The sequence below is a fragment of the Mus musculus genome, chromosome 10 (assembly GCF_000001635.26).
Source record: "Mus musculus strain C57BL/6J chromosome 10, GRCm38.p6 C57BL/6J".
NCBI classification, from domain to species: Eukaryota; Metazoa; Chordata; class Mammalia; order Rodentia; family Muridae; genus Mus; species Mus musculus.
In genome coordinates, this window is record NC_000076.6 from 128,699,353 (window position 1) to 128,716,687 (window position 17,335).

General features: G+C 47.3%; 2 protein-coding genes across 9 annotated transcripts in view; one reads left to right on the forward strand and one right to left on the reverse strand.

Moving 5' to 3' along the window:
* Window positions 1–5,699, reverse strand: part of Cdk2 (cyclin-dependent kinase 2) — a 7,114-nt gene extending 1,415 nt beyond the window's left edge. Inside the window, exons 1-7 of one of the 6 annotated variants that reach the window (XM_011243321.3) lie at window positions 5,259–5,353; window positions 4,574–4,651; window positions 4,355–4,475; window positions 3,061–3,231; window positions 1,991–2,092; window positions 624–767; window positions 120–323 (exon numbers count right to left, since the gene is read on the reverse strand). In XM_011243321.3, coding sequence (XP_011241623.1) covers window positions 120–323; window positions 624–767; window positions 1,991–2,092; window positions 3,061–3,231; window positions 4,355–4,399 — 666 coding nt within the window. In that variant the 5' untranslated portion in view covers window positions 4,400–4,475; window positions 4,574–4,651; window positions 5,259–5,353. Of the gene's footprint in view, window positions 1–119; window positions 324–623; window positions 768–1,990; window positions 2,093–3,060; window positions 3,232–4,354; window positions 4,476–4,573; window positions 4,652–5,135 lie in introns of all 6 variants that reach the window. The other 5 variants (XM_006513162.3, NM_183417.3, XM_030244853.1 and 2 more) reach the window with 5 other exon arrangements.
* The window catches only part of Pmel (premelanosome protein), a 24,351-nt gene that overhangs the window by 3,465 nt on the left and 3,551 nt on the right, over window positions 1–17,335 (forward strand). The window contains exons 1-7 of one of the 3 annotated variants that reach the window (XM_006513405.4): window positions 5,707–5,932; window positions 6,884–7,006; window positions 14,693–14,803; window positions 14,930–15,076; window positions 15,869–16,003; window positions 16,175–16,336; window positions 16,575–17,198. In XM_006513405.4, the coding sequence (XP_006513468.1) occupies window positions 6,934–7,006; window positions 14,693–14,803; window positions 14,930–15,076; window positions 15,869–16,003; window positions 16,175–16,336; window positions 16,575–17,198 (1,252 nt within the window). In that variant the 5' untranslated portion in view covers window positions 5,707–5,932; window positions 6,884–6,933. Of the gene's footprint in view, window positions 1–5,706; window positions 5,933–6,883; window positions 7,007–14,692; window positions 14,804–14,929; window positions 15,077–15,868; window positions 16,004–16,174; window positions 16,337–16,574; window positions 17,199–17,335 lie in introns of those variants that run through there. The other 2 variants (XM_030244967.1, NM_021882.4) reach the window with 2 other exon arrangements.

The window sequence follows — 17,335 nt, forward strand, 5'->3', positions numbered from 1 at the left end:
AAGAGGGGAAGCAAAGGCTAAAGTACTTCTAACAATTCAGGGGCTTAGCTTCTCTTCATCCAGAAAAGCTCCTCTCTGGGAAGTGGGAGGGCTCACAGGCATCTATTCTGGGCACTTACCGATAACAAGCTCCGTCCATCTTCATCCAGGGGAGGCACAACTTTGCTAAAATCTTGCCGAGCCCACTTGGGGAAACTTGGCTTATAATCAGGCATAGAAGTAACTCCTGGCCAAACCACCTCATCTGGGGTCCCCAGAGTCCGAAAGATCCGGAAGAGTTGGTCAATCTCAGAATCTCCAGGGAATAGGGCCCTGCGGGTCACCTGGAAATGGGGAAAGAGGAAAGCCAAGACCCACACTGACGTCAGTCCACATTGCCCCTTGTACAAAGGAGGTTCCCATAGGCAGTGAAAGGGCAGCAGGGCCCATGACTCCCCTCCCCAGGGCTTATCATGGGGTCGGTCATACAGAGCTTGAGACAATGAAGTCCCTTATCTGTCTCCTCGCCCCTCCTTCCTTCCCCCAACCGTGGCTTCATAGATTCCCGAGGCTGGGTGGGGCTGGGAGGGGGTGACTGTCTGGGGTGCCCCTGACGCATAGCAAAGGGATCCCAAGCCACTCACGGGGTGTGGGGCAGACACTGCGGTCATCCCCCCTCCTTGTGATGCAGCCACTTCTAGATAGGAGCACAGCGGGCAGAGACTGTGTCTTCCATTTCTTCTGTGTTCCCCACAGCACTTAGCATGGTGCTGGGTACACACTAGGTGCTTAACAAATATTTTTTTGATGAATTGAGAGAGGAATATGGGCAATTGTAAGGTACTGGTGGATAAATTCACATTCTATATGTATACCTATATCTAGGCTAATGGTCTCCAAGTCCCCAGTTTCAACCCAAAGGACCATAAAAATATTTCTCATCTGTCTACCCATTGTTGTATTAAATGGAATGGGAGCTCCCATATGAGGCTAGGCTTAAGGGATCCTTCAGTCTGAAAAGCCAGAGGTTGAGGGGCAGGGCATGACCAAGTCTACAAAACCAATAGGCATGGGTCAGTTAGACCACTTGCCTTTACTAAATTCCTTGTTTCGAATAAGAGGTCTATAGGACAAAAGGGAACAAAACAGACCTGCCCAACCCTTGACACTGTGACATGACATTCTCATCCACAATGTTCAAGCTCAAATACTATTAAATCAAATGTTAAAAAACCAAAGCTGGGCGCACACCTAATTTAACTCAGCCCTTGGAAGGCAGAGGCAGGTAGATCTTTCAGTTTGAGGCCAGCCTGGTCTACGAAATAAGTTCCAGGACAGCCAGGGCTACACAGAGAAACCTTGTCTTGTAAAAACAAAAACAAACAAACCAAACAAGCAAACCAACCCAAACCAATCAAAAGCAACAAAACAAAACAAAACCCTATCACTCACAAAACAAAACCCACTCTGTTTTAAATAAGTTTATGACTTTGTGTTGAGACCACGTTCACAGCTATCATTGGAAGCACGTGGTCTGTAGGCCACCTGTTGTACTAAATGGAATTCATTCTTCCAAATATTTGAGGATTAAGGCTGAAACAGCTGAATGAGTGGAGCCAGCAGGGTGGCTCATGCCTGTCAAGTCAGTCCCATGGGCGAGATGGTAATGGTGGAAAGTGGAGCCGAAGCAAAGGATCAAGAATACAAAGCCAGTCTGGGCTACAGAATGAGAGTATCTCAAAAACAGAACAAAAAACAAAATGGCGGAATAGGTAACAGAATGGATTGAGCTCACTCAGGGGATAAGATATATATATATATATTAGATAACTTGTGTTTACGAATATTCCAAAATTGTAGTTGGTATCGGGGCAACCACCTCCATAGTGGTGATACTTGAGAGAACCCTGTGATAAAAGGTCCATGATTCCCGGAAAACCCTTTTCCAGAAAGGTTTTGCTCTTGGATGTGGGCATGGGTGGGCAGCATAGAACCTGGCAAGCCTCCATACCATTTCAGCAAAGATGCAGCCCAGGCTCCAGATATCCACGGCTGTGGAGTAGTACTTGCAGCCCAGAAGAATTTCAGGTGCTCGGTACCACAGGGTCACCACCTGGGGAACAAGAAGACAACAGGGCTTACAAGGCAGGCAGGGTCACATACCTCAGTTCAACAAAACCCTGCTACCTTCAGCTTCTTTTTAAAAAGGGTTTTATTGCCAGGCAGTGGTGGCACACGCCTTTCATCCCAGCACTTGGGAGGCAGACGCAGGCAAGCGGATTTCTGAGTTCAAGGTCAGCCTGGTCTACAGGGTGAGTTCCAGGACAGCCAGGGCTACGCAGAGAAATCCTGTCTCGAAAAGCTTAAAAAAAAAAAAAGGGGGGGGGGGGATTTATTATTTTTTTATTCCAATAACGTGCATATATGCACGTCTATGTAGGTGTCCACAACTGTGCAGTGCCCTCAGAAGCCAGAAGAAAGTGTCTGATGCCTTGGAGCTGGAGTTAGGGGTGACTGCAAACTGCCAGACACGGGCTCTGGAAACTTAACTCAGGTCATCTGCAAGATTATATGCTCCTAACTATTAAGCCATCTGTCTATCCAGTAGTGTAATACTAAATCCCCAGATTTGGGACCTTCCTGGAAAATCTGAGATATTTAGACAATACAGCAACCAGTTTTCCTGGCCTAGTATCTGTCCAGGCAACCTTGTATGAATTCAGTGCATATCTTAAGACCCTTTGGGTAAAAGTTAGAGCCACGGCTCAGCAGTTAAGAGCACTTGTTCTTGCAGGGAACCCAGGTTCAATTCCCAGCACCCATATGACAGCTTACTACAATCTGTAACTACAGTTCCAGGGTATTAGAGTATCAGACACTTTCTTTTGACTTCTGTGAGCACCAGGTAGGTGTGTGGTACAGATATACATGCAAGCAAAACACTTATACACGTAAATAAAGACCCTTGGGTTGTCAGAGATTCCATTTACCAAGGAACTCCTGCCCCAGAACTCTGGTAATTTCTGAATGCTGTTATGAACATCTCCCAAGACTGTAAAAGAAAACCATAAAGGGACTTACCTCATGAGTGTAAGTTCGGACAGGGACTCCAAAGGCTCTTGCTAGTCCAAAGTCTGCCAGCTTGATGGACCCCTCTGCATTGATAAGCAGGTTCTGGGGCTTAAGGTCTCGGTGAAGGACACGGTGAGAATGGCAGAAAGCCAGGCCCTGGAGCAGCTGGAACAGATAGCTCTGACAAAGGAGAGGGGGAGGTTTGTTTCTCCATCACAATGAGCAGATACGACTTATTCTTTGTCCTCAAAATTCAATAAAGTCTTAACTATGTTAGATGAGAACTACACTATACATTTTTGGGGAGGTTGTTTAATTCTTTAGTTACATTTTATTTCTTTATTTAGAGGGGGCAGGGGCATGCCACAGCGCATGTGTGGAAGTCAGAGGACAATTTGCAGAAGTTCCGTTTTCTTCTTGTGTGGAACCTGGGGGTGGAGTTCAGGCCATCAGGTCATCAGGCTTGGAGGCAGGCTCTTTTACCTGCTGAGCTATCTTGTCAGCCCTGTTTGTTTTTAAAGATATTATTGTCTTCCTGGCCTAGAACTTTGTAGCTTGGCTTCCTCTGTACTTACACACATCCTTCTGCCTCAGCCTACCAAGTGTTAGGATTACAAGCACGAACCAACACACATAAGTACAACACAACCACACATTTAACAACAATGTCTTTCCACTGAATTTTCAGCCTGCCAAGGATATATAGACCAGATACTACTCAAGTTTTGCCTTCCTTTCAATACCCTGTGGCTAGCGCATTGACGGTGCTGAACTGTGTGTCGAATATGTACTTGCTGATACATTCAAAGTAGTTCTAGGAGTGGGCCCAGCTCAAAAACAGACAACAGAGACTCACTGGTTACATTTCCCATATCACAGGTAAAAGAATTTTTTCAAGGAACCCACCACCACCACTGCCCTCAATATCCTTTATCTGAGCCAAGCAGTGGTGGCGCAAGCCTTTAATCCCAGCACTTGGGAGGCAGGTGGATTTCTGAGTTCGAGGCTAGCCTGGTCTACAGAGTGAGTTCCCAAACAGCTAAGGCTATACAGAGAAACGGGGGGTGGGGGGGGGGTGGGGGGTGTCCTTTATCTGAGTGTTATCTGATCTCCTTCCACCTGAGCTGCCGGCTCATAGAAGCTCCTCAATTTTGATTCTTCTGTCCATCCTAGGGTTAATGACTAATGAGTAGGAGAAGGTGGAGTGTCTGAAGTCTGAGAAAAAGCCAAAATAAATTACCAGACTGAATTACCTGCCTCTAGTTTTCCCTAAAATTTGTGGGCTGTCACTGAACAGGGTTACCTTGATGAGGGGAAGAGGAATGCCCGTGAGAGCAGAGGCATCCATGAATTTCTTGAGGTCCTGGTGCAGAAATTCAAAAACCAGATAAAGCTTATTTTCTGTGTGGATGACATCCAGCAGCCTGCAAGAGAAGGTCCAGGAAATGGAGTTGAAGGAGAGAAATTCTGAGGCTAAGCAAGCAGAATTCGTCATAGTGATCATCTCTCAGAGCAGACTTACTTGACGATATTAGGGTGATTAAGTTCCTTAAGGAGAGAGATCTCTCGGATGGCAGTACTGGGTACACCTTCAGTCTCACTTGGAGAGGTTGGGAAAACAGAGACAAGAATACGGTTACAAACATCATTCTCTCAGGGATACACAACCCCCAGCCCCCTTAGGAAGGCAGACAGGAGAGGTGCTGTGAGGAGTTAATTTCTGGGTAGTTAGGGTGTGGCTTTTAGACATATTTAAGGCCATTATTTCCTCTTTTTCCAGTGAAAGGTAAGAAGAGCCTCCAGGTGAATGAAAAGCAGAAGAAAGGTAATAGGGGAGTGGGGTGAGAGTAGCTCCCGGCCTCCCCTGAGGGCCAGTGAATCTCAACTGCCATTCTTTTGAAAGAGAGTGAGGGTTCTAAGTATGGTGCTGGAGCAGTGAGGAGAGCTCTCCATTCAGAAAGGAACTTTTCTCTGGTTACCACATAACCCAACTCCACGAACAGCCCTGGACCCCTCCTATCCCGGGCTCCCACCCCACAACTTTCTCTTCCCAAGTCTCTCGGCTAGCAGATTTGGGAGCACACCGGCTGGAGCACTGCAAGAAACTTTCCCCTGGATTCCAGCCCCGGACAGTCTCCTCCGGTAGAGCCTCCACGGTCGGCCAACCCACCGCTCGCTTCACGCGTCCCTCCCTCCCTCCCCGCTACCTTCCGGTCCGGGGACGCTACCCGCCTGTTGGGGTAGGGGGTTGGGAGGGGGACAGCCAAGAGGTCCGGGCAAAGGAGTTCCGGCTCCGGAGGCCACTCACGTGTCGAGCCGGATCTTCTTAAGCGCCACAACTTCTCCCGTCAACTTGTTTTTGGCTTTGTACACCACTCCGTACGTGCCCTCTCCAATCTTCTCCACCTTTTGGAAGTTCTCCATGGAGCGCTAGTGAGGCGGCTCAGGCCCCCGGGAGCGGGGCCCGGGAACCCTGACGAAAGCGGGCCCGACACTCGGAGCGGAGGACCTGGGGGACCCCGGGTGAGCACGGCAGTCCCAGCTCGGGATGGAACGCAAGGAGAGCTCAGCCCTTGACAATTTGTCCAACTTGAAACAATGTTGCCGCCTCCCCCACTGCTCCAGACGGCCATCCGAGACCCCGCCCCTCCTTCCCGCGTTTCCCTGGCCCCGCCCCCCGCCCTTCCGATTGGTTCACGTCACGAGGGCGGACCGGACCATCGCGCTCCCGCCTCAGAGGCCCCGCCCTGGGCGGGCGAGCCGCGGGGCAGCTGCACAACTTTCCCGCAGTTCCTGGTTTAGGCTCCGCAGGCCGGAACTGGTGGTGTTTCTGGTCTACGGATTTCCTTACCTTTCCCTCACAATTTTCACCACCCCTTGGGTGAGATTAAAATTCCACCTGGACAAGAGAGTCTCTTTTAAAAAGCAAAACCTGGGAATCTTTAAAAGAAAAAGAATAATGTATTTTATTTTAAATGGTGTGTGGGTCTGTGTGTCTGCATTTAAGTTTTCACAGAAGCAGCAGGTGCCCTGGAGCTGAGGTTCTAGGCGGTCGTGAGCCTAACTTGGGTGCTGGAGCTGAACTCTGGTCTTCTGCAAGAGCGGCTTGCGCTCTTAACAGCGGTGCTGTTTCTCCAGCACTCTCGCCTGCTTTTTGGAAACATCTCATAATGCAGCCCTTGTTGGCTGGAATGCGTTCAAAAGTCCAGGTTGTCTTCGAACTCACAGAGATCCGTTTGTCTCGGTCTCCATGTGGGGCACAAAATCCGGTCTCTCTCTCTCTCTCTCTCCCACACACACTCCCTCCTTCTCGCCTCCCTCCGCTTTCTTTTTATTTTTCTGAGACAAGGTTTCTCTGTGTAATCTTGGCTGTCCTGGAACTCTAGTCCAGGCTGGAAAATCGGGACTCTTATTGTAAAGGATTCTTTGGCTAGATAATAGAGTCGTTTCTCAGCCTAGCTTAATACTGTCTCACTGTTTCGGGGTTCATTGGCTGCCTGTGTTGTTTTATTGCTGGCAATCTACCCTCCCAGCCCCTTCTGGATGCTTTTGGATAAAGGTGCTGTTTCTGTCTTAAGGATCTCTTGGTTTGACACAATTCTCTTCACTCTGTCTTGCTGAATTGTGACTGTTAAGTATGTGAATTGAGGCTGCCCATCAGTGAACTCTTTCCAGAATAAGTGTGTCAGTGAATGTGACCCAGCGAAACCAGAAACTGTCATTGAGCTGTGTGGGATGAAATCAGTTCTGGCCCTTTCCTTCTTCCCAGGTTTCCCCTCCTCTGGAGGGAGAGGAGGAAGGCCTATGCAAATGACCATCCCTTTCTATATAGGGGCTCGCTCCCACCCCCTGGTACCTTTGGCTGCTGGCAAGAGGACCACTATGGGTGTCCAGAGAAGGAGCTTCCTTCCCGTGCTTGTGCTGAGTGCTCTGCTGGCTGTGGGGGCCCTAGAAGGTGAGTGTGGGTGGGTGGTCAGGAGCAAGTGCTATTAGCAATTGAACACCAGCTCTGGGTTTCCCCCTTCTAATCAGACAAGTCAAAATACTTTAGGCTTGTCCTATTTGATTTTAGTGAAGATATGGTTTTGTTTGGTTTTTTTATTTGTTCAAGACAAGGTCCAGTGTAGCCCAGGCTAGCCTCAGATTCACTGTGTACCCACGGATGAACTCAAACTCCTCATCTACCTCCTAAGTACATACTTAAACCGTTGTGCCCAGCTTTAGATGTGAACCTTAGGATCAAGCATAGAGGTATCCCTATCTGATGCAGGGGGCAGAAGGCATGGCACTAATTCTGAGGCTGCTTGGAGCACTCAGCGAAATAGGGGCTCCAAGGAGGTGACATGGTGACATGTCCATGGTGACATGGAGATCCTTTGGGTAATATCTTAAATGCAGTGATAGGAGATGTAAAGTAGAGAGAAAAAGAGTAGGGTATTCAGGAAGGCCAAACTGACAGACCACCTCTGCATCAGGGGTGCGGATGGATGAATGTATCCCAGGCTTGTCTCAGAAGGGTCTCAGCTGAGCATCACATGAAAGGACTCTGGGGGATTGAGACCTCGTGACAGGAGCAAGAGGAGGGAGTTAAGGATGGCGAGAGGGTCTGGAATGTCCCGTGCTGCTGAGGAGGGAGAGTGGGCAGTCAAAAAGAATGGTGCGTCTTATGACTGTTCTTGCTTCAGTGGTCAAGCGCTCCCTGAGATGAACATAGAACAGCCCCCCCCCTCCCCCCTCCCAGCAGAACCCTGGGCTTCCTGTGGACGTTAGAATTGGGTTAAGGACACTTCTCTGTGCTGTAATATATTATATATATATTACATACATACACATTATATATATCTGGTTTCTTCACTTGTACTATAATTTCTCTTTTCTTTTCATTACTTTTCTGAGATGTTGTTTGCGATGTTCTGTTCATACCCACACATCTGAGTGAGGCCCTTAAGATACTCTGCTTGCATTTCACACACTGACTTTAGTTTTTGTTTGGGGGCTGTCCCCCCACCACTACCATGTGAGTCTGGGGAACAAACTCAGGTTGTCAGGCTGGGCAGAAAGCCTCTTTACCCCATAAGCCACCTCACTTGTCCAAGAGTTTCTTCTAAATACATATTTTAGACAAAAACAGCAACCAAGAAGGATAGAGCAAATGTGTCCAAATGTTGGTGGATTTTGGATTTGGGTGAAGGGATGTGGACATCCATTTTATTCCTTTCTTTTCAGACATCTGTTTTAGCTCTGGTCTCCCAACGTAACCCCAGCTGGCGTCCAACAACTTGCAGTGATTTTCTTTTTTCTTCTTCTTCTTCTTCTTCTTCTTCTTCTTTTTTTTTTTTTTTTTTTTTTCCAGTCAGGGTTTCTCTGTGTAGCCCTGGCTGTCCTGGAACTCACTCTGTAGACCAGGCTGGCCTCGAACTCAGAAATCCACCTGCCTGCTTCTGCCTTCCTAGTGCTGGGATTAAAGGCGTGCGCCACCACACCTGGCTCTTCTTCTTCGGAGTGCTGGGACTACAGATGTGACACACTGTACCCAATTAAATTATAATAATTATATCTGCTTTGTCCCCCACCTCCAACCTGTACAGGCTTCTTCTCAATCGACCCTCCTCTCTCTCCTCCTCCTCCTCCCCCTACAGCTGCCCCTCTTCCTCATTCCCCTCCTCCATTTTCTGAGACAGGGCACGCTGCTCTGGGATACACTCTGTAGTCCATGCTGTCAAGCTCATGGTGTTCTATGCTGGTGACTCCTGAGTACATCATGCCTTGATGCCACAGTGGCCTTTCCATCATGTTAAAAAAAAAAAAAAAAAAAGGCCGGGCGTGGTGGCGCACGCCTTTAATCCCAGCACTCGGGAGGCAGAGGCAGGCGGATTTCTGAATTCCAGGACAGCCTGGTCTACAAAATTAGCTCCTCAGTGGCTATTCTTGTAGAATACCCATGTTCAATCCCCAGCACACACACATGCAGCTCACAACTGTTTGTAACTCCAGACCTAGGAGATCAAACATTCTCTGCTGATCTCGGGGGTCACTAAGTGTGTGCTTTGGTGCACAGACATACATACATACAGACAATAGACTCTCTCTCTCTCTCACACACACACACAAACAATAAAAAATATTCTTTTCTTTTTGTTTGACAGTATTTCTCTGTGTAAAAGGCATGCACCACCAGCATCCAGCAATAATGAATATTCTTTTAAAAATTATCTGAGCAGGCCATGGTGGTTTGCCTTTAATCCCAGCACTCAGGAAGTAGAAGCAGGTAAACCTCTGAGTTCAAGGCCAGCCTGGTCTACAGAGCTCCAGAACAGTGAGGGATACAGAGAAACCCTGTCCAAAAAAATATATATATATATAACAAAAAAAATAAGATGAATCTGAAGGATGGGATGGGGATAGAGCTTAGCTGGTAGAGAGTTGGTCGAATACACACAAATCCCAGGTTCTGGTCCTAATGTCTTTCTAGCACATACCTAAGCCTAGCATTTAGACAGTAAAAACGGGAAGATTGGGACTTAAGGGTCATTATCTACTACAATGAAAGTTTGAAGCTAACCTGGGATGCAGAGATAGAGAAGGAGTGGGAGCTGAAGGGCAGATTTTATGGTGATTATGGGCCAGTTTAGAAACGAAGCCATGCATTCCAGGCTGCCTGGTGGCACACACCTTTAATCCCAGCTTTTGGGAAGCAGAGGCAGATGAATCGTCTCTGTGAGTTTGAGGCTAACTTGGTCTTCATAGAAAATTATAGGCCAGCAAGAGAAAATAAAAACAAACAAACAAACAACCCTCTCCCCACCCCCAGCAGTCAGGCACAGTGTCATGGGCCTAGAATCCCAGATTGAGGCAAGAAAATCACCTGAGCCCAGAAATGTAAGACTAGTCTATGCAACAACATATAAAGTCTTCATCTCAAACAACAGGCTGTTATATAGTTCAGTGATAGAGTGCTTCTCTAGCACTTACAAAGCTCCGCATTAGAGTCTAAATACCACCCCAAGCAAAATAAAACACCAAACAACAACAACAGAAACAGAGAGGAGGGTGTCTTAGGTTACTATTGCTGGGATGAAACACCATGACCAAAAGCAACTTGGGAGGAAAGGACTTATTCAGCTTATAATCCAACATCACTGTTCGTCACTGAAATAAGTCAGGACAGAAACCTGAAGGCAGGAGCTGATGCAGAGGCCATGGAGGGGTGCAGCTTACTAGCTTGCTCATTATGGGTTGCTCAGCCTGCTTTCTGATAGAACCCAGGTCCACCAGCCCACAATTGCTGGGCCTTCCCACATCAATCACTAATTAAGAAAATGCCCAACAGGCTCCCTCCATTATGCCACCAATCCTATGGAAGCATTCATTTTCTCAGTTGAGGCTCCCTTCTGTCTGATGACTCAGGAGGGAGTTGACATAAAGCCAACCAGTGAGTGGTGAATAGCACCTGGATTTCCAGAGGACCTGAGTTCCTTCCAGGTAACCCCCTCCAGTCAGTGTGGAGAGAGAGAGAGAGAGAGAGAGAGAGAGAGAGAGAGAGAGAGAGAGAGAGAGAATAACTACAGCACCAGGGAATCCAATGGCTGTGGCCTCTATGGACACCTATACTTACATAATTAAAATTAATAAAAATAGCTGGGCAGTGGTGGTGTACGCCTTTAATCCCAGCATTCAGGAGGCAGAGGCAGGCGGATTTCTGAGTTCGAGGCCAGCCTGGTCTACAAAGTGAGTTCCAGGACAGCCAGGGCTATACAGAGAAACCCTGTCTCGAAAACCAAAACCAAAAAAAAAAACCCAAAAAAATTAATAAAAATAAGCTGGGTTTGGTAGCACACGCTATTAATCCCATCACTCTGGAAGCAGAGGTAGGCAGATCTCTGTGAGTTGGAAGCCAGCCTGGTCTACAGAGTGGGTTCCAGAAAAGCCAGTGCTATTACAGAGAGAAACCTCTGTCTTGAACCACCCTCACCCCCAAATAATAATAAAAATAAATCCTTAACAAAGGAAGAGAGATAGAAAGAAAGAAATAAAAAGAAAGAGAGAGAGAAAGAAAGAAAGAGAGAGAGAAAGAGAAAAAGAGAGAAAGAAAGAAAGAAAGAAAGAAAGAAAGAAAGAAAGAAAGAAAGAAAGAAAGAAAGAAAGAAAGAAAGAAAGAAAAGGAAAAACACCGGGTGTGTGGCATCTGTGATTGTACTCAGTAGGCAGGGGCAGAAAAATGGTAAGTTCCAGAAGTTCCAGGCTGGCCCAAGCTACATTGCTTAAGGTCCAGGCCAGCCTAAGCTACACAGAAGGCCTATCTCAAACAAAACCACAACCACTAACCAAAATCCCCAAAGAAAAAAGGTCACATACCTCAGCCTGTCGCTGAAACCCCTAACTCAGCCGAGGTCAAACAACCCTTTCACAGGGGTTGCCTAAGACTCTCAGAAAACTCAGATATTTACATTACAGTTCATAACAGCATGAGGAACTAACTATTACAGGGATACAGCAGCATCAGGAAGGTTGAGAATGGCTGCCCTAGCTCATTTTCTCAGCCTCATTTCTCACAGTGTCTATCGATCATCACTTGCCATGTGGCTAGTGATCTCTAACTTGCCAAATAACTGTTTGACTCCATGTGTTAGCTTGTGCTAAGCCTAGCTCAGGTCCGCACTCTGCTAGGGTGGAATTAACCAGTTCATCTGCCATTTTGTGACACTGTGCTCTTATGGCAGATGCTAGCAGTGAGTGGTGTGGTGACAACTTGTGTACATGCTCATTCCTTATGCTTAGCTTTACATCTCTCCAGAGCCTTATCTCATTCACTTCTTAAGACCTTCGTACTTAGAATAATGCATAATATAGAATGAGTATCTGTTGCGGTAAATCTCCAACCCAAATATGCCCCGGCAATGAAAACACAACACAATTAATATGAATACATGCTGTGCGCCTAGATTGGGCAGATCTACCGCTACACTACCATCTTGTCCATTAGAACTTGCAGTTTCTTCAGGCCTTATGCTTCTGCTCCGCTTTTCTTCTTCTTCCTCCTCCTCCTCCTGAGTCCCCTCCCTCTTCCATTTTCTCCTCCTTCTCTCTCACCTTCAGTTCCACCTTCCCTCTATCTGCCCAATCATCAGCTCTCCTTTATTTTCCAAATTAAGGTGGGAAGCAGGTTTTCAGGAAATCACCTGAGTGCTGACTTATTCCTTGTTAGAAGCCACTCACAAGAGAGAACAGAATTAACATAAAAAATAATTAAAAAAAAAAAAAAGCTGGGCGTGGTGGCGCACGCCTTTAATCCCAGCACTCGGGAGGCAGAGGCAGGCGGATTTCTAAATTCCAGGACAGCCTGGTCTACAGTGAGCTCCAGGGCAGCCAGGGCTATACAGAGAAGCCCTGTCTTAAACACCCACCCCCCCAAAAAAAATAGCCCCACGGCTATCCACAAGTATCCAGTAAATCAAAATGCATTTTGAGGAGTTGAAGAGATGCCTTATAGGTAAAGAGCACTTGCTCCTCTTCCAGAGAACACAAGGTCAGTTTCCAAGGACCACATAAGGTAGCTCAAAACTGCCTGCAATTCCAACTTGGGCAGTCAGGTCTGATTAAATAAATAAATATGCACTCTGAAAGCTGGGCATGGTGCTATCCACTTGTAATCTTAGTTCTTGGGCCACTGATGTAGGAGGATGACAAGTTTAAAGATAGCCTGAGCTGTAGAGTGAGAGTTCTCACAGAAGTAGATAGTGGGGGCTGGTGAGATGGCTCAGGAGGTAGAGGCGATTGCTGCTAAGCCTGATGGCTTGTGTTCAACCCACATGGTTGGAGGAGAGAGCTGAATCCCATGGTCAGTGTTTTCGCCTCCATACATAGACTGCGGCACTCACCACACACACACACACACACACACACACACACACACACACACACACAGTTACATAAATAAGTTCATGGTGGCTTGCCTGTAATCCCAGCATTTGGGAGGCTGAGACAGAGGACTTCCATGGACTTCAGCAGTCTAAAATCTTGTCTGGAAATATGTGTGTGCAGTGGCTGGGAAAGTTCTCAGTGCTTGTCCCAGGGGCTGGTAAAGTAGCTCGTCTTGTAGGAAACTTGTGTAGCATGTGTAGCATGTAGGAGCCTCCTTCCCAGCACCATGCGACCTAGGCACAGTGGTGCAGGCTTGCGATCCTAGTGCTTGGGAGTGCCAGCAAAAGGACCAAGGCCATTCCTGTCTTCACAGTGAGTTTGAGGCTAACCTGGATTATAAGATGCCTTGTCTGAAAAAAGAAAAAGCAAAAACTAAGTGTTTCCCTGGTGTGCTTATAACCCTGGGTTCATCTTTAGTATCATAAGCTTTTAAATTTTTAGTTTTTTTTTTAAGTATAGAATAGAATTTATTTAGGGCATGGGAAGGGGAGTTAAGAGGGTAGCAGAGGCAGAGAGAAGGAGAGAGTAGAGAAGTAGAGGCTGGCCATGGCCACGTGGAGAGAGGGAGGAAGGGAATGGGGAGCAAGGGGGCAAGAGAGAGGCAAGAGCATAAGAGCTTTTTTTTTTGAGACAGGGTTTCTCTGTGTAGACCAGAACTCAGAAATCCACCTGCCTCTGGGATTAAAGGCATGGGCCACCACCGACAAGAGCTTAAATTTTTAACTAAAAAAAATTTTAAAAGATTTATTTATTTTATGTATATGAGTACACTATTACTTTCTTCAGACACACCAGAGGAGGGCATCAGTTCCCATGACAGATGGTTGTGAGCCACCATGTGGTTGCTGGGAATTGAACTCAGGACCTCTGGAAAAGCAGTCAGTGAGTGCTCTTAACCACTGAGCTATCTCTCCAGCCCCTTAATTAAAAATTTAAATCTAACATCCACACATACACAATCATCTGGTGTGAGCATATGAGTGTCCATGTGTGTGCATGCATGTGTGTGTGTGTTTGTAAATAATAAATAGTTTAAATAAAAGCCATATTGGGTGTGATGATACATGCCTTTAATCCTTGAACTCTAGAGGCAGGCAGATATCTGTGAGTTTGAGTCAGCCTGGTCTGCAAAGTGAGTTCCAGGCCAGGCAAGCCTGCATGGTGGGATCCTATCTCAATTTTTTTTTCTAGGATGTTTTTGTTTTTGTTTTGTTTGTTTTGGTTTCATTCGGTTTTTGGTCTTGTTTTTGTCCTGGAACTCAGTCTGTAGGCCAAGCTGACCTGAACTCAGAAATCTGCCTGCCTCTGCTTCCCAAGTGCTGGATCAAAGGCGTGCACCACCACCATCCCGAATTTCTAGGATTTTTAAAAGACAGGCTCTCGCTATGTAGCCCTGAACACCCTGGAGCTCTATTTGTAAGCCTGGCTAGCCTTGAACTCACAGAGATCCACCCACCTCTCTCTCCCAAGTGTAGGCACCACTATACCCAGCTTTAATAAATTAATAAAAGCATTTAAAGTAAAGTAAAAAGAGGGTTGAGGATATGGGTCACTGGTAGAGTACAGGTGTTGGGTCCTCAATTCAGTCTCAGTGCTGCTTTCCATACCGCCAAAATTAATAAATTTCACTTTGAATTTAACAGTGAGATGACATGGGACATAGCCCTCTCCTCTGAGAAGGGACTAAGGATCCCAGGATCTTATGGTACATTTCTTTTAGGATCCAGGAATCAGGACTGGCTTGGTGTCCCAAGACAACTTGTAACTAAAACCTGGAACAGGCAGCTGTACCCCGAGTGGACAGAGGTGCAGGGGTCTAACTGCTGGAGAGGTAGGATTTGGAAATTCTGGAGAGATGGGATTACGGGAGACTAAGAACAGGGTTAAATTTAAGCAGGTTGGGAGAGAGGTTTGGAGAGGGGAAACCAGAATCCCAGCTAATGGCGTCCCTTCCCAGGTGGCCAGGTATCTCTGAGGGTCATTAATGATGGGCCTACACTGGTTGGTGCAAATGCCTCCTTTTCCATTGCCCTGCACTTCCCTGGAAGTCAAAAGGTACTACCGGATGGTCAGGTTATCTGGGCCAACAACACCATCATCAATGGTAAGTACCTTTCTCAGTACCTCCTGAGCCTTATTCCTGGGACTCAGATTCCCAGGTATCCCCAGTAAGCTCTGGGAAAGTCCCCTCCCTCTTCTATTTTTTAAACAGTGCTGGGGTTCAAACTTAGGGCCTCATGCATGCTTGTCAAGTGCTAGTCCACAGGACCTTTATTCCCCAACACCACCCCCATAGAATCTTTAAAAACCAAACCAAACCAAAAAAACCCTAAATGATGTTTATACTCATTATAGTCAATATATACTGTAAGTATACAAAAATGATAGTTTCCGAATCGGAGGACAACAGATTGCTAAAGTCACACAGGCTTAGATGTAAATCCATCAGTAGCTCGGACCCTGGATGGGTTAAGTTGCTGTGTGCCTGTTTCCCCCTCTGTAAAGTGGGTGTGGTGCCTTGACAGAATTAAGAAGCTGAAAAAGGGCATATCTATGTAAAGTCCTCAGCACAGTTGTCTGGACCTACAGCACATATTCACCGTTCACTGCTGCTGTTGATGCTGCTGCTGCTGCTCTGAATCTGACTAGAGAGTCACTATAAACATTTTATTCTATGGACATCCAATCTTCTATTTAGATTCTCTATGATATGAATCTCAAGTTGTGGTGTCCATAAATCCCCGCTCTCCATGCCATCTTACATGGGTTATAGTATGGAGACTGTAGTTACAGCTAAGGCTTACTCCTACAGCCCCATCCACCAGGAACTCTTTAAGGAGTTTGAGCATACCCGGAGGAATGACAGAGCTTGAGGTTGACTGTGTCTCCTTTCTAGGGAGCCAGGTGTGGGGAGGACAGCCAGTGTATCCACAGGAGCCTGATGATGCCTGTGTCTTCCCTGACGGTGGACCCTGCCCATCTGGTCCTAAACCTCCGAAGAGAAGCTTTGTTTATGTTTGGAAGACCTGGGGTGAGGTTCCCTAGCACCTCTTCCCAACTGAAATCCTATGAGAGGAGCCCTGGGCCCGCCCTTCCAGACACCTTCTGGAGGACACCCTCGACCTCCCTTCTCTGAAGCCTTTTCAAACTACCTTTCCGTTCTCTTTGACCAATTGCCTTCTCTTTCTTGCTTTTCTCTCAGGAAAATACTGGCAAGTTCTGGGGGGTCCAGTGTCCAGGCTGAGCATTGCTACGGGCCACGCAAAGCTGGGCACACACACAATGGAAGTGACTGTCTACCACCGACGGGGTTCCCAGAGCTACGTGCCCCTTGCTCACGCCAGTTCAACCTTCACCATTACTGGTAAGGGCTTAAAGAGGAGCTAGGCCAGTCGGGCATAGGGCAGAAGGTGGGGAGGCTGGCTTGGACTGGAAAGAGGAAGTACCCAACCTTCAGAGGGGAGGGGCAGAAAGACCTGGGCGGAGAAATGTGAGGCTTAGAGAGAAATAAAGACCTGGCCAGGCAGCTTGTACCTGGAGAATGTGGCTGTGAAAGAGATGTGACTTGGTCCTCGTTCTGATTTTTCTGGCTCCAACTGCAGACCAGGTACCTTTCTCCGTGAGTGTGTCCCAGCTACAGGCCTTGGACGGAGAGACCAAGCACTTCCTGAGAAATCATCCTCTCATCTTTGCCCTTCAGCTCCACGACCCCAGTGGTTATTTGGCCGAGGCCGACCTCTCCTACACATGGGACTTTGGAGATGGTACTGGGACCCTGATCTCTCGGGCACTTGATGTCACTCACACTTACCTGGAGTCGGGCTCAGTCACTGCCCAGGTGGTACTGCAGGCTGCCATTCCTCTTGTTTCCTGTGGTTCCTCCCCAGTCCCGGGTACCACAGATGGCTACATGCCAACTGCAGAAGCACCTGGAACCACATCTAGGCAAGGAACCACTACAAAAGTTGTGGGTACTACACCTGGCCAGATGCCAACTACACAGCCCTCTGGAACCACAGTTGTACAAATGCCAACCACAGAGGTCACAGCTACTACATCTGAGCAGATGCTGACCTCAGCGGTCATAGATACCACACTGGCAGAGGTGTCAACTACAGAGGGTACAGGTACCACACCCACAAGGCCTTCTGGAACCACCGTTGCACAAGCAACAACCACAGAGGGTCCAGATGCCAGCCCATTGCTGCCCACACAAAGTTCTACAGGTAAGAACACGTGAATATGGAGGTTCTTGGAGGCGGGCTGTCAGTTTTCCACTCTGAAGTCTCACCCAGACTCAGATGCTAAGCAATCCTTTCTTTAGCATCGTGGCCACCTCAGAATTCTCACTAGCTCTAAGGCC